The 25,644-nt window shown below is 40.8% G+C and overlaps 1 protein-coding gene across 2 annotated transcripts; it reads right to left on the bottom strand.

Moving 5' to 3' along the window:
- Window positions 1-865: 865 nt before the first annotated feature.
- On the bottom strand, window positions 866-5,673 carry LOC147890335 (uncharacterized). Of its 2 annotated transcripts, none has more exons than XM_087391108.1 (3): window positions 5,412-5,673; window positions 1,502-1,639; window positions 866-1,270 (listed from the first exon to the last, which is right to left on the bottom strand). In XM_087391108.1, exons 1-3 carry the CDS (start codon window positions 5,607-5,609, stop codon window positions 1,187-1,189), a joined length of 420 nt encoding a protein of 139 aa, XP_087247234.1. In that variant the 5' UTR covers window positions 5,610-5,673; the 3' UTR covers window positions 866-1,186. The 2 variants fall into 2 exon arrangements, with proteins under 2 accessions (XP_087247234.1, XP_087247235.1); XM_087391109.1 differs by having other exon boundaries at window positions 1,547-1,639.
- Window positions 5,674-25,644: the final 19,971 nt, after the last annotated feature.

Below are 25,644 nucleotides of genomic sequence, written 5' to 3'. Positions count from 1 at the left end.
CTGGCATTGGTTGGACCGCCTGCATGGGTTCCTTGTGCTTGCCTTTGTCGTTTGGGTGTTCGCTACTTGGGTACCTGGAAGGCGGAACCCTGATGCTTGGTCGCTGAAACTCGGGTTGGTAGTTGTGCTGACCCAACGCCAACAAAATGCATAGCATTCGATGTATCATATACATTTTTACTCTTGCATTATTCTAAGTTCTCATTCACTTTTACCTTTTAGAAGAGTATAAATGTATCTTTCACACACATATTTACGCTGTCAGGTCTGCTATGAATAATGAGACTATGACAAATGCTACATATCCTATGCCTACGGATGTTTTAGCCATACACACATCAAATCATGTATATATTCATGTCTATCTCAATCTCATATCAACATTACTTTTAGAAGGGTTTTACTCCGAGAGACTCATTTCCCATTTGTTTCGTTGTATGCTGAATATTTCAAAACTAGAGAATGTGCAAGAAGCAAGAAAGTAACATAAATCCTCACATTGAGCATTCCATAAGAATTCAACATAAGATACTCCAGGGATCTGCAGGCCATTATTAATTATGTGAATAGCATTCGATGTATCATACACATTTATACTCTTGTATTGTTCTAAATTCTCAATTCACACATACCTAGAAGACATAAAGAGAACAGTGAACGACCGTAAATTCCAACGCAAAGTTAAGTATCATATGAAAGTCATCTTCAAAACACAGCAAATGATGCACATGCTCTGAGTTTGGGAGGCTCTCAGAGCTCCTGATTCTAGAGCACCTACACTCTCTTTGAAATTGAGTTTCCTTTTCTTAAATCCAATTATAAGATAAAATAAGTGCACAAGGCAGCTTTTGGTCAGGAGGCTTCCTTTTCTAGAAATTAAATAGTCATAAACTAAGGCTTCTTTTCAAAGATTATGAATGCCGTTCAAATTTCCAGCAGAAATCAACTAAAAGACTGCAATTAAAGTCTTCCTCTTTGACCACTGTCTACTATCATAGCCATCCATGGCCTTTAAAAGCCATCAAATTTCTGTAATATTTGTACAGTCAATCTGGTCCATATGTTACAGATTTGAAATTTCATTTTGTGGAAAAATAAACCTAAGGAGGCCTAATTTCAGAATCCAATTGCGTGCTGCAGAGCTAGTAAACATTTCCAGGCATAAACTCCAAAGGTTTCTTGAACCTTACATTTCAAATCCACCATCCCTGCCATCAGGAAATGTAACACACTTGTAAACTTTACATTCTGGGCAGACCAAAACACCTGCCTGCATGGCCACCAAAGAAAACTAGGTTACGAGAAACTTAGATTTTGAAACATGCCCTACACCTGCCCATGTGGAAGGGGCATGAGAGATAAAGGGATTAAAAGCACCTCATGAACCGCCTACATAAGAAGATTATTTTTGGATAATTCAACTAGCCTCAGGTAAAAGAGGTCAGCTTTCTCGAACAAAACACATTAAAAAGTAAGGATGAAATCAGCAACAGACACTTACAGCTCTACATGAGGGGCAGCGCCTATAAATGCGATTGTTCCTAACCTGGACATTAGTCTTCTGTCCATTACAAAAATCACAAATTATCCAGCCCTTAGACTTGCAACTCTGGCATTGTAACTCTGAATCCTCCACAATCTGTTTCAAAAAAAGAAAATTCACAAAAGCGATAATAACGCTGTTGTGAAACCCTACAAAATAGCAGAAAATGACACTAAAAAGCTGTAGGTGTAAAAACTCTCAGTTTACATTTTAAGGGGACGGTTGCTTGGACAGTTCAAAAGATCTTCTCAAACAAATGGAGCAGGGTATTTCATAATCCCCTACAAATCTACAATAATCATGAGAGTCGAGACAAGAAATACAAAAAGAGAGTTACAAAGGGCTATGATGAACAGATATGAAACCCATGAGATTAAATGCCAAACATCACAGTATAAATTAGCATTTGAATCCTCTTAACATGAGAACTCCAAGAGCAGTAAAAATAAATCTTTAAAGCGACACATGAAGTAATTGGTGATAACGGAAATGCCACACATATAACCATAAGTTTCTCCAGTCAAGGATCCTAGAGCAACACTTGCCAAAAGGGATCTTTGTTGCAATGTCTCATCATATAAGAAGCAAGATACCTCATCGTTGCCATGTGCCTAAGTCACTGCAACAGTAAATGCTATCTTAATGTGCATAACAAACAGTAAGGCATCAATGTGAAGGAAACATTAAATAGATCTGATATAAAACTGTGGTAAAATCGAGCTACAAGGTGTTCAAGGGTAGCAAAATCCTAGGTAGAAGAATGCTGCAACAAATCCAGCTCAAAAGCTGAAGCATGATGCTAGAGTGCCGGTAACTCTCATGTGAGAAAGGCACATGAACGAAGCACACTACAACTAGTGCCGTGTAATCTAAAGCTATAGAGGAGAACTGTAAATCAAGAGATGTTAAAATGTCCACCACCAATAAAGGAGGCCACTGTTCCATAAATCTCTGGTTCACCCAAGTGTCATCTTCGATTGGGAGTTTCGTCCATTTGACCAAATATTCCAGCACTTCTTTGCAATTTTACTTCCATACTCCACCACAAGATCAAGTTCAGGGATTAGCTCGCCATGCTTATCCAAAGGAGGCAGACCTACTACAACTCTGTCATGCCATCCCACACACTCCTTTTTTACATGAAAAACACTAGACGCATCGTAGAAGTAGTTGGGAGCTGTAATTCATAAGCCATCTTGCCTCTCTTGCGTAAAATCACGCACTGCCCATAAAATCTATGAGATAAAAAAGACCATCTATGTGTGCAATCTAAACAAGGGTGCATGTACGTACGAAAGCACTTGGCTCCAACTTATGGGTTTTATGGGTCTTTAGACATTGCCATTGTTTAGTAAGAAATAATAAAAAAGAAATGCTTTGAGGACTTGCAAGATCCATTAGGCTTTGCCAAGGTTCTACAGTTATTTGCATGCTCTCACACTATGCAAAGCCATTGCCTTTTTAAAAAGAAAAACTATAATTTAAAACTGAAGGGTAAATCGGCGTTATTTTTTCTTGAAGGGTTTACGACTGATACGTGCAAAGTTTTGATGTCAACTTTATGGGTTTTTCTTTTGCTTTATTTTTATAAATAGATCCAGTAGACGACAATCTCTTCACCGTTAGGCATAAAACCCGCTAGGCAGGCTTTATGCCCGTTAGGCAGGCATAAAGCCCTTTCAATAGGAAAACGAAATTTTTTTAAACAGCTGAACCTGCTTTTCTAGCTAACGGTTTTATGGATAGCAATTTGTTTTTTCAGGCACAACTTCAACAGTTAACAGCAGGTTAATCGGCTTGAGTGCCTTTCTCACAAACAAATATGCGAGACTTGGATGAGCGACTAGAAAGCTTGAAGTGAGTTAAAGACTTGTAGCTGGAGGAAGCCAAGGCAATCGTTTTAGGAAGAGCTCAAGCATGGAGGGAGAGTGGAGCCCCTAAATTGATTTATAGCCATGTTGGAGGGGGGTAAAAGACACACAGAAGCTGAAAGTTGAAAAGCCAACAGCGAGCCATCTAAAAGTGATGGTTGAGAATTTTAGAAATTCCTAATAAAAATTCCTAAGGATAATCACAAAACTCCCACTCAACTCAATCCTAAAGCACTGTCTCTAGGAGAGCCAGTGCTAATAAACATAATCTCCTCCTGTAAATTCCCTCATCTCTTCAAATCTGCATAGTGCTTGTTTTCTTGGGCAACCATCATATGATCTTGATTATCTTTCAAAAATGTTTTGCATTTGCTGCTGTTACTGATCCATAGCAACTAGAAGAGCATATCCCTCAATTCCATGTTCGTGGTCAGCTTGGGTTCATAACCGTACAAGGCAAAGAATGGTGGCACCCCAATGGACACGTGGTGAGAGGAATTGTAGTTGTACTCTGCGAGATGCAACCAACTAATCCAATTAGTTACCCATTGTGAAACATAATTCCTCAAGTAGCGTTCCAAACATTTTATTTACCTTCTCTGTCTGCCCATCTGTTTCTGGATGGAAAGCTGTTTAGCCTAAGAGTTGTGTGCGTTTTGTCCATCAACTCCCTCCAAAAATGGTATGCAAACTACAATAAACAATCTCTATAGGAAGCCCATGTAGCTTGAATATATGTTTTATAAAGAGCTGAGCAATTTGATAAGCCCCATAAGTTGTCTAATACGAAATAAAATAACTGAGCCTATCCACCACCACATATATACCATCATAAGCTCCCTGTGCTGTCCGTAAGCTGGAAGAAAATCCATGCTAATACTTTCCCATTTTTGGGATGCTATAGGAGTAGACCTGCCTGCTTGACTTGTTCCACTTTATTTCTTTGGCAAGGTTTACGATGCTGTACATATGGATAAATGTGCTTCATCACCTTCTATTTATACATGCTCTTTACCCTGTCATATGTCTTGAGCATCCCCAGATGACCAGCACTAGGAGACTCATGCACTTCCAACAGAAAGGAATAAATGCAAATTGTAGAGGAAATTTTATATTTTTTCTGTAATGCAAGTGGTTTCAGCTGTAAGGATCTTAAAGATCTGCCCAATAAAAGCCTAAAGAGAGAATTCTAATAGCAATTGTACTAGCAATAAGACAAGATAATGCACCCCTACCGGACTTAAACAATCTTTTAGGGAACGTTAATACTTCATTTATGAAAATAAACTCTATGACCTCGGGTATAATGAACCTTAAAAGGTGGGAGATGGAACCATGCCCTTCTCAATAACTGGAGACCAAACAATCCTCACAAATACTTGAGTTTCCTGTAACGAAGTAAGCGGCCTCCATTTGCTATCTTCACTAAATGTACTAACAACTAACAACTTGCATTTTCAGCAATTCCACGTCCCGATCCTTTCACTTTCTATGTGTGCATTAAAAAGGTATGACATTGTATTCTTTGGACCTCGTAAATACATCGGGATTTTCGCAGGAGTAGCAAGATTATTTTCTTCCTTCCTTCTTTGTTCCTTTCTTAGCCCTCCCTTCGCCCTTTCTACATTGCACCTTCAGAGATCAGATAAAACTATTGAACCAAAATGCACATTCCATACTCGCAGCCGTCATAAATTTCCCGTCCCTCCTTCTGAGAATTCTTTTAAACAGAATCTAGAAAACCAATTCCCCCTTCCTCCTCAGGTTTCTCGTTGTCCCCGCAGGTGCAGCGAAGCATAAATGTCGGTCATACAGCGAGCAACCCTTAAACAAATGACAAGTTGAAGTCGTGAAAACGCTCCCCACATGTTGTGGGCAAGCGGTCACTGAATGGTTGATCGCAATATACAACCTTGAATTGGAGAGAACAAGAAGCGTGAGACAGCAACGAATTCCAATCTACTAAATGCAGGGAGAGATGGACTGGTGAGAGCTACCTGAGATAAGGAAGCCTGGGCATGGAAGCTAAGGTGGGCGGTAGTGGGTTGCAATTGATGGTGCAAACTGAAAGCAATACGGGGGGAAGAGAGTGGGGGAGAAAGCAAAGGATGTGTGGAAGCTTGCAAAAGGGTGCAATGGAGAGATGGAGCAGAGCAATGGTGCAAGGGAGCAGCAGTGGTGCAAGTTAACGCCATGATGCCCCTCGCACCATGAGTGGACTAGAGAGTGTGATATGCCTTATATATCATACAATCTCATCTCACGAGCTCACATGACCATCAACTGATATGGCGGCACTCTATTAGTTGCCCAAGCACTGCAAGACTTGTAGAACCCCAGACTTGTAGACCCCCAGGTCACTAATTGGGTAGATTAATTTTGTAATCAGATGCGGGAAGACCTCAAGGCACATGGTGAGGTCATCAAAAACCCCATGTTGTACATGCATAAGAATCACCAAGTGTAAGCGTTCTTATGCTGACAATACCGCCTTGAGCACTCGGATCCCCAAGCCAAGGGCAAGGGTGTACAATAGGATCCCATCACAGTCGACAATCTCCTGGGAAATGAGACGGTAACCATAGGCCTCCACCCAAGAGCTCAAGTTGTTCCAACAACCCCCCTTTATGCCCCAGGTCTCGGCTTCAGCCCCACAGCTCACCCATAGAAGACCACGTCCTTTGTCACTGCCTCCTCCTCTTCTCCATGAACAAGCCTCGCAAAAGCCCTACAGTTCTGCAGTGCGCTCCATTATCAGACACCAAGTGGGTACAACCACATGATGGCCAAGCATCTCTCCCGTGCTAATCAAATGGAGCAGTAATTATTCAAGGTGATGGCCCAGCTCCCAAAATTGGCACGAACAATTCTACACAGATGGCAGGAACAAGCCTCTTAACTCTCCTCAACTCTCCTCCAAGAATAGCTCTCCACATGTGATATCCACACATTAATGGTCACCACCCAAGCCACAGAGCAAATGGCCTGTGAAGAGAGTGGGAGAGAAGGAAAGAGTCTCACTTGCAACTTTCTCAAATCCACAATGGGGGAATATACACAAAGGTGGAGGCTAAAAACAGTTTTCCTCTTCTTAGTTGTGAAAGCCAAAAGAACTCTATATGTAGGTCTCAAACCAAACTCAGCTAACTAAGGTGGCATACTAACTGAGCCACTAACTAGAGTACATAAAGATAGCTATCATCCAACTATTATTCATGGGCGGTGTACCAACCGCATCTGCAGCTAACAAGTCGGTGATATAAATGCAAAAAGGTCACCCTGGCATATCATGAGTGGAGCTCGATATCTCAACACTCCCCCTTGAGCTCAATCCCAATTCTTGCACACCAAGCAGGTCTCTGAACTTGCGCAGCTTCTCTGCGCCCAATGCCTTCGTGAATATGTCAGCTACCAGAGGATATGTCAGCTACCTGATCCTCTGTGCTGACATAAACTAGATCAATAAAACCTACTAGAACCTTCTCCCGCACATAGTGATAATGCACCTCAATGTGCTTTGTTCTAGCATGATAGACTAGGTTATTTGCCAAGTGCATACTACTCATGTTGTCACAATAAATGACAACTAGCCCATCTGTAGACTGATGCATATCATAAAGTAAAGTTATGCAACCAAGCTACCTCACATGCAGCCATTGCTGCACCCCTGTACTCAGCCTCTATGCTCGACAAGGCAACTGTAGGCTGTTTCTTGCTGCTCCAAGTGACTGCAGCACTCCCAAAAGAGAACATATATCCACTTGTAGATCGTCTATTAGAAATATAACCAACCCAATCAGCATCAATGTATCAATGCAATTGTATCTGAACCCCACTCTCATAAAATAGTCCATACTGCAATGTGGACTTCACATACCTCAGTATGCGTCTAGCTGCATCCAAATGTAGTTTCCTTAGAGCCTGCATAAACTGACTTACCAACCCAACAAAACTTGCAAACTCATTTGAGAGGTACTCTCCCCCTCCATCTGACCTTAGGCATTTTATTTGCAGTCCTGTTTCTTTTTCAACCATAGCTTTAAAAGCTTTGACATGCCCAAACACTTCACTTTTATTTTTCATAAAATACACCCAAACTTTTCTAGTGTAGCCATCAATAAAAGTGACAAAATAATGGCAACCTCCAATAGATGCAGCTTTAGTAGTCCACACATCAGAGTGGATTAATTCCAATGGCCTCTTACTCTCTTGAACATGTCTAGGAAATGGTTTCCTTACATGTTTTCCAAATTGATAGGCTTCACATACCTTATACATTTCTGCAACCTTGAACTTAGGCAATCCTGCAACAATATTTTGGGCTTGCATTAATTTAAGTCATTGTACATTAACATGACCAATGCATTTATGCTAGATATCAATATCTGCAACTACACCGGTCCCATGTGCAAACATTGCTGCACTCAATTCAGGCATGTCCGCATCCAACGTAAACATCCTGCCCTTCTTCTTCCCTTTTGCTATCAAGCGACCTTTAACAAAGCATCCATGAGGATTAAATCTGACCTGCAAGCCCTGCTCAACCATTTGACCAACAGAAACCAGGTTCTTGGTGATATTCGCAACATGAAATACATCAGACAGGTATTTCTTTTTTCCATCCTGTATAGACAACAAATCTTGGTCTTTCCATTTTCCTTGCATCTTGCATCCATTCGGCATGACCTGTCATGTGGTTTGATGCACCTGAGTCAACATACCACACATCATTGCTTTCTTATGCACTTGTCACAGAATTGGTCATGTGCTGCACCATAAACAGATGCTCATTTCTGTCATCACCCTGTCTACTAGAGGATGCATAATTGCCTTGCTGCAATTTTCCAGTCATGATGTCATTCTGCTTTTTATAGTAGTCTTTAACCATGTGACCCCTTTTACCACAGTAGTAGCATTCAACATTGTTGTTTGCATTTTGGCCTCTCTGCCATCCACCACGATCTCTTTGGCTCCCTGTGCCTCTACGTCCTCCTCCATAGGACTGGTTTTCTTGAATTTGCTGCATATTTTGATTTCTGCCACGGCCTCCAAATCGGCCTGCTCTACCTCTACCTCTACCTCTTCCAGCATTTGAGTAGAAGACAGCTTCTTTTGAAGTTCCTCCTGAAGAAGATGCACCACCATTTCTCTGCTCTTCACAAATTAGAAGAGCAATCAACTCCTCAAAATTAGGAAAATTCTCACGGATGGCAATGGATGTCTGAAATTGTGCATAATCCTTTCCTAGACCATTCAAGGTCACAGAAACTAAATCATCATCTTCCACTGGCGACCCAATAGAAGCAAGTGCATCTGCAATCTTCTTCACTTTCATGTGGTAGTCATTGATGCTCATATTTTCTCTCTGCACATTATGCAACTCCTGCTTGAGCTACATTTTCCTGGCTTGCGTATTTGTGCTATACATTTTTGTCAAAGTATCCCACGCCTCCTTCGGTGTGCTTGCATCCTGAATATGGACAATCATAGAATTTGAAATACTGATAGACAGCCAGTACATAACTTTTCTGGCTCTCTCATGCCAGCCTTTAAATGCCTACAACTCTTGTTGATTGGGAACATTAAGAATAACTAGTTCTTGTTCAACTCTAGTAATGAACTCCCAATAGCCTTTTCCCTTAAGGAAATTCGTCATTCTAAATTTCCATGCTTCGGAAGTTATTCTTGTCAAGCTTTTCAGTGACAATCTATGAAAGAGCATCAGACGCCATTACAGAACACTGCAAAATATTCTGTCACTGCAAAAAAACACAAATTCTGCCTCACAAGGGAAAATCTGCAAAACTGATGAGAGTGGTATTTGACCACACAGTCACTTCCTAGTGACGATTATGCATCAACAGGCAATCAGAATGATTTTGTCACTCCCAATATCTCTATGCACAAGCATACGATGTAATTTCTACGATAACTTTTCACCGACCTGCAGAACAGTGGTCGCACAGCAAAAACATGAAACTTTCTTGAATGCCTGCGGAAAACTTCCGCCACCAAAACGGGCCCCGAAATGGCCACATTGCGAAGGGTGTCCCAATCTGAGATAGTGCACTCTTGCACTTTTTGGTTGTGCTACCTACAGAGATTTGCTCCCAAACTCGAAAAAAAGGAAAGCAACACTGATCCTCTTACTAGGACACCACAAACTTGGTTTGCTTTCTTGAGCTCCTTACCACGAACCGAGCTCTGATACCATGTGAAGAGAGTGGGAGAGAAGGATGGAGTCTCACTAGCAGCTTTCTCACATACACAATGGGGGAATATACACAAAGGTGGAGACTGAAAACAGTTTCCCTCTTCTTAGTTGTGAAAGCCAAAAGAACTCTATATGTGGGTCTCAAACACCAAACTCAGCTAACTAAGGTGGCATACTAACTGAGCCACTAACTAGAGTACATAAAGATAGCTGTCAATTCATGGGCGGTGTACCAACCGCATCTACAGCTAACAAGTCGGTGACATAAATGCACAACAGTCACCATGGCATATCACAAGTGGAGCTCGATATCTCAACACGGCCCTCGATCGAGCAGAGGAGTACCGCAACAAGGTAGAGGAGCTTGATATTTCAGTCACTAAGCTCAAGGATGACCTCGCCCCACAAGCGAATCCTTGGTCTAAACACTCATGGACCAGGTCGACAAAGCAGAGTCCTGCCTCTCTACAGACTTATTTCCATATTATACCTTTCTTGGGGTTCTATAGCCTAGCTATCCTTATCTAGGCCTTAGGATTTTACAGAGTGTTGTGGATAGATCATGGACTATCAAGGCTCGTCGCCATCATATTATTCATTTTTTCCTTATGGATTTTGTTCCAATTTCTCAATTTAGATCCTACCAAAATACCACTAGATACAACCTAGGAAATCATTACTATCTAGCACAAATAGAGAGCTAGATGCATAGGGAATTTAGAGAGCACACATGTTCATTATTTTTAAGCCTTTTGTTGGATCTAGATGTATATTTTACATGGGTATATTGGTCAAGGATATAAGAATTCTCTAGATCAAGAGCTATAAAGAGACAAAATCTTCTCACAAAATGGAGAAAACTTTGTCATGCTTCACATGTGTATTGATATCTTGATTCTTTATACTCATGTATCAATTTTTTCATACTTAATGGATGTATTTTTTTTGGGCAAAAAGAAATTCAATATAGTGTCTTCCAAGTATTGTGATTATGATAATTCACATTTTTTGTTTATATGCCTTGATCTTCATCTCTAGTGTCAATGTGGGTGCATTCTTCAATTTTCATTATAGGCTTGAAGTTTACCTACAACGTTGTACCTACGAAGGAAAGATGTGCATGCTTTAGAAATAATATTGCAATATCATTAATTTGTTTTGGGAATACTATAGGATGTGCATGCCGAATAGCAATAATAACTTTCACTAATTCTTTTATAGAATTGAATTTACCTAAACAAAGGAATGTCTTTGATGATGGTAACTCACATTTTTAATCTAAATGACTTGAGTTATATCTTTAGTGCAACATGGGTTCGTTCTTCGAGGATAACTCTAGGCTTGAATTTTACCTACTACAACGTTGTGCCTATGAAGGAAAGTGTGCCCGATTGGTGCAACTTTCGAAATAGCATGATATATACATCCACACTTGATAAGGGATTTTTTTGAAGGAAAAAGTCCCTACAACTTCGGCAATAGCATGACATACTTGATGAGGGAACCTTAAAATTTTTTCACATCTTTGGATTTAATCATAGCCTTTAGAACCCTGAGGTGATTACTCTTTCAAGAATGCTCCTGTTACTAACATTCAAGACCCTATATAAAACCCTTTTATATAGTTTTGAGGTACTTTAGAAACTTCCTTATGTAATAGTCTCTTCTTAAATAGAATGCCTAATCTACATAACAATTTAGTCTCCTATATTTTAAACACCTTGCTTGTATACATACTTCTAAGTATACTTGTGAAACCGCCCCTTGTTTAATTATACATCAAATCATTCTTATATAATTTCATGCGTGCTAGCTCTTGTGATATCAAACATTTGTAAAGGCAGATCACCTCAAGTCTATAACATTCATAGGACTCCCACCCTATAATGGTTTTGCTATGTGTTTGCCACATAGCACACCCTTTCCAATTTCTCCTGGGTCATGCTATGAAACAATGTGGACCAATCTATTGTTTTGTTCTTTTGGACTTGAGTACATGCAAGATCAAGGTCCCTATGACATTGTAATAAAATTTATCCATCTTGATATACTTTTATAAGAAGAAAAAATATGGGAAATCAATATTTCTTACTAGTTTGTAGATTAGAATGTGTAAAATTGGCCTTCGCAAAGATGATCAATCACACTTGTGTGGGTATGGCAAAGGGTGTTCTCTACATTCCAAGTAGAATGAACACCTATGATATAATCTCAAGCATAATTAGACTTGTTAGAGTATTAAACGTGGAGTATTTATTTGAATGTATGGGAGCTTATAAGCTCTTTGGTATTATCATTGTTAAATTTATGCCAATTCACATAGAGAAACAACTTGAGTCTCATATTTTACATCAAAGGTCCACTTTATGGAATATGCAAGTACTATTTTACTATTCACTTGCTTGATTAACAATTGAGCATAACTTTTAGCACCTATTGCAATAGTATCTCCTACAAGTAAGGGGAGTTGTTTTCAATATAATAATGTGAGTTACTTTCCCATTGAGGTAAAATTTGAGTGAACACCTCCTTAATGAGGCTATACATATAGATCCGATATGACATGGATCGAATATAGTTTTATGCTACACTAATGTGAGATCAGACTTTCAAATGGCTATGTAGCCCAAAAGGCTATGGTTGTTATGGTGTAAGCCACCCTTATTTTACAAAGGGGTGAGAAATGTATTTGTAGAAGAGTGGGTGAGTGTGAGTGATTTGGCAGGTATCAACCTAACATGAACCTATCATGGCCTTGATTAAAGGGCTTGATAACCTTGGATGATGGAGGGAGAGCACATAAGTGGCCCAACTACTCTATGAACATTTCTATGTGTATCTCTCTCATAGTGAATAAAAAAAGATCAAAATTGCAAGTTTTAAGTATATTGTTTGGCTTTCTCTTGTGTTTTAGAATTGTATTCCCTAGCTTGTCCACTTGTATCATCCTGATCCATTGTCCAATCATAATGGTTATGTAATTTTCAAGGCTCATGGGATCCCGAACATTGTGAAAGGGAGATAGTGTTAATAGTCTAGGTGCAAGGGAAATGGTGCAAACCACTTCATTAAAAAGCTTTGTTACGATCGTGGCCATAGTATTTAATTCATTGCGAAGAGGCCTTCATGATCTTTCAAGGCTCATGGGATCCCATACCTTATGAAAGGGAGTGATAGTGTTTATAGTCTAGGTGCAAGGGAAATGGTGCAAACAGCTTCATTATTGAATTACCAAGTCTTTGAGAATGTTGTCTCAAAGCATGCTGTCTAGCCGGTGTTGAAAAAGAGATGACCGTACGATTGGCATTAAGCACATCATTCACATATGGAATTCCTTTAGACCAAAGAAACTAGGAACGGTGAGGTTTCTGCAAAGCTAAAGGGGGCATGAAGACCTTCAATCAATAAAGTCTCTCAGCACCTAAGGAGTTTCCTGCAAGAGTATCCCTGCCATTCCATTTATCCAATCAAAAATCAAAGAAATGGGCATCCCTTTACTTTGCCATCATTATTACCCAATGAGAAACCAAAGACCCTTTACTATGCCATCAATATGGCCCAATACAAAGTCCCATTGTCTAGGGTGCCAGTGACCAAAAGCAGCAAAAGAAAACTGCATAATCAAATGTTGTATCATATAAATCCACCTTTGATCGCCTTGCTTGAATTGTAGCACCATTTTCCCTTTATGTGTAAGAATATGCATGTGAATTTTTAGGATATTTAGTCCCCCATGCATTTTTTGGTGAGCAAAGATGATCTATTGAAAGAACCCTAAGCGCTTTGTGGAATATTGGGACCGCTCGAAAATCTCCATGATAATAGATATAAAAGAAGCAATGTCATGCTTTGGTAAACATCATCAATGGCAACTAGAATTGGATATAGGCAATCAATATGGATTGAACAATGTGATAGTGGACATGTAATGGCCAAGTGTCCAGTTTCCAATATTCCAACTTCTTTTTAAGCATGTCAAGAACCCACGGCACCTACTAATGATGAATGGTTGTCCATCCCAATGAGTAGCCAAGGTGATGTACAAGTTGTGTGAGTCCTCGGCCCATAAGATGTGTTGCCAGGCTTTCTCCTGGAGAGGGAGAAGTTTGGACTTCTAAGAATTCACTTGTAGACCAGCAGCTAGGCCATACAAAGAAAAAGTGTGCATGAGCATGAAAGATCCCTCTCTATTTTGAGGCAAGAAAAAGGAATCACTGGCATATACCTGTGCAATTGAAGCCTTGTTGCTGGCGATGTATCTCCAACCCATGCAAAGCACCTGTAGCTACTAATTGATCCATATATTAAAGCATAGGATGAGTAGCTATGGCATAAAACAAAGCGTGTGTGTGCACACACGCGCACACACAAATTATTATTGTCTTCAAAAGACCAAAGTGTCTAAGACTGAAAAAACCCATATTCAATGAAAGCTAATGGGTAGGGCCACTAAAAAACATACACCCATGGCCAACACTATTATGAGAGAGAGAGAGAGAGAGAGAGATGTATTAATGTTTGCGGGAGGCCTCATGGCAAAGTACACCAAAAGAAAGCTCATACAAGCCTCAATGGGCTGGAGTAAAGGATGCACAGGGCCCTTGCTAAGTACTAAACTATGTTGATCTAATAAGGTCAAGAGCTCAAACAAAAACAAATACAAGTTGAAGAAAACTAAGATCTGGGACTCAAAAGCCAAAGCCCGGCATCGTGGTGGCTCTCTGATGAGCTATGAACATATCTCATATTTGTGTATGTTGGGCCCTCTTTGGTGCTAGTCGCCTTTGCTTAACAAAGGGTGAGGGTTTTGAGATGGCGATGGACTAAGAGGCACTGCAGGACTCGGTAATCAAGACTTGCAACCATGATGGCAATTGGTGTCAGGATAAGGATGGCCAAAGAAATCCAAGCACGTGCAAATCGATGAGGGAATCCAAGTGGAAGGCATAACCAAAATGCTATAAAAGGCCATTCACTCTTCCATTGCAAGGGTGGTTGTTGCTCTTGGATCACACAGAAGATAGACTATATAGCTAGATGGAACCCAATCTAGAGATTGTCAATTCGATGCTGCATGTATGTAGTTAGTTGGGTCGAGGGCATGAACTCTCTATTGCTTAGAGGAACAGGATCAAGGTGTAAAGCTTACGCCATTGTGGTTAATATAATAAACAGAAGCCAATGACCATAACTCTATTTCATTGTTCGACACCCATAGAATAGGAAAACAACACCATACAAATAATAAAAGTCTATCTCACTTTCTTTCTCTCTTCTACCTTAGCAACCGCAATGCATGGTCACGAGTCTAGAATGCAAAATAATAAAGCAAAATAATTTTTCTGGTTAAATGCATGCTTAGGAGGATTTAATAAATACTCATCCAATGTGTCTAATTAACATGAAAAAAGGGGAGTTTTAAATTCAACATCAAAACATGTCTGGAGATAGAGGAGCTGACAAATATTCAAATTTGAATTCATGGGTATACTGAATACATGTTTGCTCACACATATTAGATGCACTCAAATAGTGGAATCCATCCCCCCACCTCCCCTTTTTATCAGCATCAAGTGCAAACACCTCCAAAATACACATGCTACATTGCCCTAAGATAACAAGAATCCTCCAAGAATGTGGCCAGGTGAAAGCTTATTGATGAAATGAAGAGATCTCCATAAACTCTTTATAATATCATGGCATACATAAAGGAAACTATATAATGGGAAAACATGATGATAATGATATTTTGTCATTATGATAATGATGCAATACTTTATCTAAGGCACTATAACTCATAGTGCAAATCCTATTCTTAACTTCATATTAAACTCGCTAGCAAAATTCAATATTACCAATAGGAATCTATATAGAATTATCACCAACTTTAGGATTTATATATTTTTCATGGTGGACATGTCCATGCATTGTTCTTGCAATTGGTATCATAGGTTTTATAAATATTTTATCAAGCTCAAGTTGGGTCTTATTACAAGAAGAAAATTCCCAAAAAATTAGAGCCTTGGTCTGGGAGTTGCAACATACCTTACCATTTGCAAACACTAACCTTTGGGGATGCATATCATGATACTTAAAATGGAGTATAGTTGGCCTTTGGTTAGATGACAATGATTATAAAAGGAATTTTCTTAGAAGTATTGGGATTTATTCCTCTTGTATCATGTAGATTGTTGTTGAAATATTGTATCGTGTATCATGTAGATTTTTGTTGGAATATTAGAAGCTTTGCTACATTTACAATGTGGGATTAGAAGGTATGTAGTCTCAAGAGTGACTCACATGTCATGGGGATCTTGAAGGAATGCTGATGGAACCTCCACTCCAAGCTACTCCTTGTGAGATAAATGCAAAGCATGAGCCATCCACATGTGTCACTCAAGCGACTCCTAGATTGTTGCAATGTGTTTCCATGAGAGAAAGAGGAAAGGGGAGAAGGGAGGAAGAAGGACAAGGAAAGAGGAGAAGGAAGGGGGATGGAGTGGCAAACACAAAGGTACTACAAAGGAAACAAGAGAACACCCCAAGATGCTCTTGGAAGAGGAGGGAGCTTCTATTCCAAACTTGTGCATACAACAATGAAGACCAAAGTCAACCATTTGGCCTTTTATACAAGTCACCTTTTGAAGGGAGGGCCAACCCTTGTCCTTTTTGCACTCTGCCTTTCTTTACATTTATAAGGCTCTTGGGCCCGTAGGGTGCCAAGGCATCTTTCCATCTCCTCTATTGTTCCACTCTTGTGTGTTAGAAATAGCACTTGTGTTAACCATATAAGAGCACCAAATAGCGCTTGTGTTAGCCTCGTGCCTTTGAGTCTAAGACATTTGAGGCTCAAAACCTATATATGAGGCTCAAAACCTGGAGTGGTGAGGCCGATCTTGAGCTATTTGCAGCTCAAACCCGATGAGGCCTGTAATAGCTTGGGTTATTTGTGGCTCAAACCCTATGAATCTTGCACTGTACTCCCTCCATGGCTGCAACCGTTGAAGTAAATCATGAAGCCTAATCACCTCTAATCACTCATTACCCTGTATTCTCCCTTGATGTTAACATGCCCCCTTCCTATTGCTAAGCCACCCTCGGATCACCCGTGCTGGAGAAGGTGGGTGGAGAGGACCGTCTAGAGGACTACGTAGTGGCCCAATTGGTGGGGAGTGAGCCGTATGAGCAAACTTCCAAAAATGTGTGGCGTGCATGTCCTCATATGTGCAGATGTGATGGCCATAGAGATTGCGGACTCGGAGGTAGAGGCGGAGGTCCTGAAACTGAGTGGGGCCGATGTCGAGGTTGAAGACAATCTGATTGTTGAGATTGTGGAGCTTGTCATCAATCAGTCAGCTGTGGGTGGGGAGATCACGGAGGAGTAAGAGAATGACGTGGTTGAAGTGGACTGTTGCGACGATGATGGGATTGGGAATGAAACCATATGTGTCGTTGAAAGGATTGGAGGTGGAAGCAAAATCCCTCTAGCGTCATCTCTTTTGAAAATTGTACAAAATGTTGGGGTCCCCTTGCTGGAGCTCACGAAACTCGGCCCAAGTCCATCGATATTCCTGGGCATGTACAAGGGCTGGATCTATCGGTTGATGTGGGCACTACAATAGTAGCACCAAAATTGCTCCTTTTTTAGGAAGGGGATGCACCTACGAGGTTGGAGACTAGCATCAACATCGGTGAGGGGAATTGGGGGTAACCTCCACATGTATGCTTTGGATGTGTGCACTGCCAATCGTTGAAGGACTAGGTAATGAATTGCATAAGGGGGCACACCTTTAGGATTTCATAGAGGTGGAGGTGAGGGCCTTTGAGCTACTTCTTCCAGTGGTGTAGGAGTGCACGGTCAGGCAGTTCCTTGAACGATTACAAGTCGTCTCCACTGTACATCTTCCAGTGGGGAGGAGGGAGGAGCTGGGGGAACTTCATCATCTTCCATTGGCATTGGTTCCTCATCCGCTATCCCTGTGGGCACCGTGTCGGCGCGCATACGTACATATCAGAGAGTTAGAGAGCTAGGAAAATTTAGGAAAAATTAGGGGAAATTAGGAACATTAGGGAAAATTATATAAATTCGGTAAAATTAGGGAGAGAGGAAAAACTTAGGGGGGATTAAAGTAGACAGAGGGGATACTTAGAGAGGGTGAGAGGGGGGGGGAATTTTAAGGGAGGAAGAGAGAAGAGAGGGTAGATAGATAGAGAGAGAGAGAGGGGAGGAGAGAGGATAAATGGAGAGAGGGAGAAATTTGAAGAGAGGGGAAGGATCTTAATATATATAGACACACACACACACACACACATTCTTATCTCCAACCCTTCACACCCTACTTCTACTCTCACCAATTTTACCCCTTAAGATCCTTCCCCTCTCTTCAAATTTCTCCCTCTCTCCATTTATCCTCTCTCCTCCCCTCTCTCTCTCTCTCTATCTATCTACCCTCTCTTCTCTCTTCCTCCCTTAAAATTCCCCCCCCTCTCACCCTCTCTAAGTATCCCCTCTGTCTACTTTAACCCCCCTAAGTTTTTCCTGTCTCCCTAATTTTACCGAATTTCTATAATTTTCCCTAATGTTCCTAATTTTCCCTAATTTTTCCTAAATTTTCCTAGCTCTCTAACTCTCTGATATGTACATACGCCCACCGACACGGTGCCCATAGGGATAGTGGATGAGGAACCAATGCCAATGGAAGATGATGAAGTTCCCCCAGCTCCTCCCGACTCCCCACCGGAAGATGTACAATGGAGACCCGACTTGTAATCGTTCAAGGAACTGCCTCACCATGCACTCCTACACCACTGGAAGAAGTAGCTCAAAGGCCCTCACCTCCACCTCTATGAAATCCTAAAGGTGTGCCCCCTTATGCAATTCATTACCTAGTCCTTCAACGATTGGCAGTGCACACATCTGAAGCGTACATGTGGAGGTTACCCCCAATTCCCCTCACCGATGTTGATGCTAGTCTCCAACCTTGTAGGTGCATCCCCTTCCTAAAAAAGGAGAAATTTTGGTGCTACTAGTATATATAATGACCCATAAAAGGACCACTACCTGGGGCCTCAACTCAATATGTAATATGTTACTACCCTCGTCCAAAATGTAGGGTATGGGGGGACAAGGTCCATATATAGTATGCATGGATTTCCTTAAAAATTTTCAAATATGCAAGGGAAGAATATGAAAATTTAATGTCCCCCAACCCTCAAAATATAAGGTATCTACCTTGAGAAATATGCAAGATTTTAAGATTTGTACATATTTTTCATAATATGTGAGGCCCAAGGGGGGGGGTCTTTTGGATGATTCATCTCATACTCAAGATTTTGATGGGTTTTCTTATTAAAGGGAGTTGGCACCCCCGGGACCACTATTACCAACAAATGCCATTAGTATCAATGGTAAATTAGCAAAAAATAGGACTGCTAATAGCAACACTATTACTAGTGGTAGCGAGCCCATTAGGCCATTTCAGGTGATTTGGATTTGAGAGGAGTGTTCCTCTCTTATCTTAAGCCCACCCAAGGTCTAGCTTAGGGAATGGTTCTTAGTTCCTATGTTCACAAGGCAAGGGGATAGATGGGACTATTTTTTAGGTGCAGGCATTTGGAATCTCCCAAAGGGTGGGATGCCTTCTTATTTATGTTCAGTGGCAGAGATGTTTGGTTGGATTATGCTTTTCACACTCCGTCACAGTCTCTCCAATTTTCATGGTTGAATAGGAGACCTCAAATGCCCATTCATGCACGCATTGACAGATTTTATGTTGATGATTGGGCTTTGGATAGAGGCAATTCTATTTACATTACTCCTGGTATCTTTACTTTAGATCACTTTCCAGTGGTGATGATGATTTTCGAGCCTCGTAGGAGAGGTTGCTCGGCCAATATTAGGATTCCAGATGCCTTGTATGCAGAGGAGGACCTCACCAATGTAGCCTTATAGATTTGAGTTTCCCATATGCAAGGTAGAGTGTCATCCCCTTCACTTGTGGCAGTAGCCCTGTCTGACATTAGTGACTTCTATCATTTAATCATCGCTAATGCCAGAAAGCAAGAGATACTCAAATAGGAAGTTGGCCTTCGATGTCAGTTATTGGCAGCCCTTCAAAGGGATGAGCAAAAATGGCCTACAAATTCTTTGATTTAGGAGTGCTTTACTACAGCAAGGACTCTGCAACAGTCATTGCTAGATCAAAGAGCAGAGTATGCCTTTCATGCATGAGATTCCTTTTGGACTAAGATGGGTGGTGGTGAGTCAACAAGCACTTTTTTGTAGCTCATGGTCTGAGACATAGCAGAGAGTGTGTCAATCAACTTAGTGACTTAGATGGGGTTTTGTAGACTCTGATCCAGATGATGTCATGTGCATAGCCACTGATTTTTATGCCTCACTTCTTGTAGCAGATCCTGGCACACCGGTCAGAGATGAAACTAGGGTGTAGATATGGCACACATTCCACTATTGGTAAAAGAGGAGATGAGAATCTTGCTAGATGTGCCTTTCACCAATATGGAACTTTAGACTGCTTTACTTGCTCTCCATAAGGGCAAGTGCCTGGGTTGAGATGGACTCTCCCTAGTTTTCTTCATTGTCTGAGACTCTAGTACTATGCCTGAATCACTTACAAAGGGTCTCATTAATCTCCTTCCAAAAGGGGGTTGCAAAAATTTGGTGTCACAGTGGAGACCTATTACTCTTTTGGGCACCTTGTATAAAATTCTTGCAAAGGCAATCATCTTGCCATTGCAGCCCTTTCTTCGAGACCTCATGCATGACATGTAGAAGGGTTTTTTGTATGGTAGGAGCATTTTTTGTAATATATTCTCTTTTTGGGAGGCTTCAAATTGGTTACACAAAGCAAACAGACATTAGCCATTCTACTTAAGGATTTCAAGAAAGCTTATGATGGAATTTCTTAGAGGGCACCCTTCCCTTTTGGATTTATTGATGCTTGGACTAGAAGGATTTCCTCTTTATATAGATCAGCCATACTTATCAAAGGATTAAGGGGAGAGAGATTTCAGATTCCTAGATAAGTTTGTTAAGGATGCCCTCTCGCACCTTTTCTCTTTCTCTTTATGGTTGAAGCTATGAGCATTTTTCTCATATTGCAAGCTAATATTTTTGGGCTAAAGTTTCCCTTGAGGCATAACGAGGAACTCATATATTATGAGTTGGTAGATGACACTACTGTTTTTTTGGATGCCTCTCCTCAAACTCTCATTTCTTTCAAGGCAGCCTTGGATTTGTTTCGTATGGCAGCTGGTACACACATTAATTGGAAAAAATCCAAGTTTTTGGATCAGTGCAATGAGGCCACTGGGGGGCCAACTTTGGTTTTATGTAGATTCAAAGGAGGGTTCCCATCAGATATTTGGGATGCCAGGTTGATATGGGTTTCTCTTCTTCACAGCAATTTGCTCCAGTGTTGGAGAGCATCAGGAGGAAGCTCCTCTTTTGGAGTTCAGCCAAATTAGATCTACTTCCAGGGTGGTGGTTGTTAACCAGGTTTTGTTGGCTGTTAACAGCATGGTATGTTTGCTCTTGTTGGTGTAGCTCAAAGGATTGCATCATTCAGCTCAAGAGGCCTATAAGGAATTTTTTATGGAATGGTCTGGATGGCACTACAAATACGGTGGCTAGGGTAGCTTGGGGACATTGATCTTTCCCACTGCCTGGGCATGAGCCTTGGAACGATTTCTTTATCTAAAGCATACAAGCATGTACTCCCTCTTCAAGTGGAGATTGGATGGGTAAATGGATTTTCACTTCAGCCCCCCTCATATCTCCTTCCTCTCCTTTTATGGCTGCCATTATGAAAGCTTGGAGAAGCTTCAAAAGTACTCTTCAAAGAATTCCCCCAGTCTCATCAATAGGTATTCAATCATGTGGAATGATAAGATTCTCGATGAGCATGGTAGATCACTAGGATAGTCACATTATATGTATTGATTGAGATGGGGAGGAGGCCCTGCCTCCTCTACAGGATCCTGGAAAGCTTTCAAGAAGCTTCCAGAGGATCAAAAATTTCTAGTAGTAAGTCATCTCAAAGAAAGCGCAGGAAGGATTCGGTAGATTGATGCAACCATTCTAATGCATTGGATTGAGATGGATGATATGCTTGTTTCATGTACCTCTTGGATGGAAGCCTTCTCAGGTTTGGGCATCCATCTTCAAGTTATTACTTTGCCATGACCACATGAGGATGTCTTGGTTTTTTATATCTAGATGGGAGGCAGCAGGCTGTTAAATCTTCAAACGATGTTCTTGCAAGGATTGCGTTCCAGTCTATCAAGGTAATTTGCTTTTGGAGCATGGTGTGGATTCTCAGTGGTACCTAGACCTTAACCCACTCTTGGCCTCGGGTTCATGGAGATTGTGGCTCTATGGTGGTATCTATAGTGGGACTGAAGAGAGTGGGAATGGATTGACAAAGGGCATTGAGAGAAGAGCCTCCCCTTCTTTCATTACATGGTAAGCAATGCCAGGATGTTTTAGATCAATTGCAAAGGTTGGAGACCTTCCAAAACTCCTTATTGGGAGAATTTTCCGATTTGTATCGATTTGCAGAAAGTTTTCTAGAGGAGGCTATGGAAATCCCACAAGAATAGAAAGATCACTCTTTTCTTTTGGCTTTCTATTCATGGTGGGATGGTAGTTAATTTGTGGAGATCCAGGATCCGGGCAGACTACACATGTCCAAGTTGCCACTCTATAGTGGAATTGATTCAGCATTGCTTATGGGAGTGTAGATAGGTGAGGATCATTTGGAAGGGGATTGCTAGGATTTTCATCACCTTTTCCATGCACCCCTTCTTCATGATTTCAGATTCAGTTGCTTGGATTTCCCTTTCAGACCTACATGAATTTTATGAGAGGCATGACTCTTCTTTGGATTTCTCGACTCGAGGCACTAAGTAGAGTCATTCCTTTTGCATGATATCTAGATGGGAGGCAGGCTATCTAAATCTTCAAATGATGTTCTTGCAAGGATTGCTTTCCAACCTATAAGGAATTTTAGCTTTTGGAGCATGGCATGGATTCTTAGTGGTACCTAGACCTTGACCCACTTCTCTTGGCCTTGGGTTCATGGAGATTGTGGCTCTATGGTGGGCCCCAGTCAAGTATCTATAGTGGGACCAAAGACAGTGGGAATGGATTGACAAAGGGCATCGAGAGAAGAGCCTCCCCTTCTTTCGCTACATGGTAAGAAATGTCAGGAGGCTTTGGATCAATTGCAAAGGTTGGAGACCTTCCAAAGCTCCTCGTTGGAAGAATTTTCCGATTTTTATCGATTTGCATAAAGTTTTCTGGAGGAGACTCTGGAAATCCCACAGGAATAGAAAGATCACTCTTTTCTTTTGGCTTTCTATTCATGGTGGGATGGTAGTTAATTTGTGGAGATCCAAGATTGGGGTGGACTACATGTGTCCATGTTGCCACTCTATAGTGGAATCAATTCAGCATTGCTTATGGGATTGCAGATAGGTGAGGATCATTTGGAAGGGGATTGCTAGGATTTTCATCACCTTTTCCATGCACCTCTTCTTCATGATCTAGGATTTAGTTGCTTGGAATTCCCTTTCAGGCCTGTAGGAATTTTATGAGAGGCATGACTCTTCTTTGGATTTCTCGACTCGAGGGCACTAAGTAGAGTCATTCCTTCTGGATGATGTACCAGCCCTACCTTTTAGAGCAGCACATGCTTCAATGGATTCCTCTTGGGAGATTATGGCTAGCATTTCAGCATGGCATATCTGGAGAGCTAGGTGCACGGAGGCTATAAACCATTCCTAGGTCCACCCATCTCATACCTTGTCCTGTATTTTAACAAATGCTACACACATTGATGGCCACTTGGATGATCATAAAGGGATCCTCTAGAGCCACCTCCACTAGGAGAGATGTGTTCCTTAGGGAATGGAGAGTCTCCCCATTCTTCTTGGAGTCTATTAATAGGGTTGAGGTGGTATTTTTAGCCTCAGCCTTGAATTTTTCCTACCTCATTTGAGGAGGAGTTTTTTTTACTTTTTATTTCATGCCATGCATATTGTATTTCCACTTTGAGCCTGCTCTCACAGGGTTTAATTCCTACTTAATAGAAGCCTTTTTCATGAAAAAATAAAAGAATCTCGTAGAGGGATACTTTTTGCTAGTTTGTCGTTTGCATGTATAAAATGCATTCAATATCATGTCGCTTGCATGCGCATTCTATATAAAAGGCATCTTGTATAAGTTGCACTATGGATCATCCATGTTTCATATGTCATTCATGCATGCATGTTCTTTGCATTAGGAACTTTGTCACTTTATGCATCACCTTGTATTAGCTTGAGCACTTTCACTGCCAAAAGGGATGTAAGATTACTAGATATGGTGGAAGAGATGTCATCAATATTCATGGATATAGTATGTTTGATTTGGTGTTTATAAACTTATCTTGATTGCAATATCTCTATTTTGGATTGTGATCTTATCTGTGCCCCAATCATGGAGTACTGATGCATCTCTTAGCCATGGTCTTTCCAAGAGTATTTGGTATGGTGTTGATCCTTTGAGAAGATCCAATATGGTAATTGTATGGCGGATTTGACTCCATCAAATTTTTTGGGTACATAATCAACAATTTGCCAAGGCTTCATTTTGGTTGCCTACCCCACCCTCCACGTCTATTAGGTATTTGCCAAAGTCTTTATGCTCTAGCAGGATGGTTACACTTTTTATGTCATCCCTATCATTCAATTTCAAGAAAATATTCTTAATTTTCAATTCCAACAATTCTAAGGGCTACATTGTAGTTCACTTCATCGGGTTTTCGAGACTTGGCTCTAAGTGTAAGCTTCTCACTTGAGCATCAAGTCTTTGGCCAATATCGTGCAGTAGTGGAAGATGGTGCAAGAGTGAACATCTTACTAAAGGATCTCTATGAGAGATTGGGACAGCCATTGATGAGGAATGCCACATGTAACATACATATTGCCGATCATAAAAAAATGAGCCCTTTGGGAATTGTTAATAATGTACCAATAAAATTTCCTAGAGTCAAGTTTGCCATATTGGATCTTCCCGAAGGATTAATAACATACCAAATACTATTGGGAAGACATGGCTAAGAGAAGCATCAGCACTCTATGATAGGGGTTGGCGTTTTTTATAAAAGGATAATATTGGAAAATCAAGCACGAGTTTAGGTTTGGGGCAAAAAGCTAGGTGACCATGGCATTCATTTTTTTATAGAAAAGCTATTAATTGCCCAAAATTGCCAAACTTTGATAACCTAAATCTTTTGATTGACAAAACCAAATTGGGCATGTGACGTATGAAATCAAATAGCAAGAAGTGTTTTTTGGGGGCGGTCAAAAGAATTAGTTTGTATATATATTCACAAAAGATTTATACAATGATGGTCCATACATCCTTTGTTTTTAGTAGAAAAACAAAAGGTGAAGATCTTTTGGCAAAGGATCTGTAACTGTACCAAGACCTGCCTGAGGCAACCAGCTAGAGTATCCTAAAAACTTCAAGGATATTCTTCTTTAACATGAAAGAGAAGGGAGATATCCTAATTTTGCAAACACTTAGAGAGTCCTTTCCAGTTGTTGAAGGCCTTGCAATGTTCTTCTGCCTCTTCTTGCAAATGGGAGAGTGACTCATTGTAGTTGTAGATTTGTTGATCAAGAAGGCGCATGGCTTGCTCACAAGATAAACAGAGATGTTAGTAATCCAAAAAGTACTTTTGAAAGAGGGATAAACCAATATGAGAAAGAATCAAGAGCATTGACATCCTAAAATTGATAGGCATTCCTTGCAATCCATATAAGCCAAAGTGCATGTGCTCTAAAGATAACCATTTACACATACTTCCACACTTTCCTGACCTCTAGGCATGCGATAAAGAGGTGGAAGAAATCTTCTTTGCTTGTGGGGCTTGTTTTGCTGAAATCTGACCCTTCCCCTATCCTTTCACATTTGCAGTTGGTCCAAACTGCTATGTGCAAAATGAGCC

This window comes from Dipteris shenzhenensis, chromosome 19 (assembly GCF_047967505.1).
Source record: "Dipteris shenzhenensis isolate YYH24624 ecotype China chromosome 19, Dip_SZ_1.0, whole genome shotgun sequence".
Classification (NCBI taxonomy): domain Eukaryota; kingdom Viridiplantae; phylum Streptophyta; class Polypodiopsida; order Gleicheniales; family Dipteridaceae; genus Dipteris; species Dipteris shenzhenensis.
Note: the sequence above shows the minus strand (reverse complement) of the source record. Positions and strands in the feature narration are given on the sequence as shown.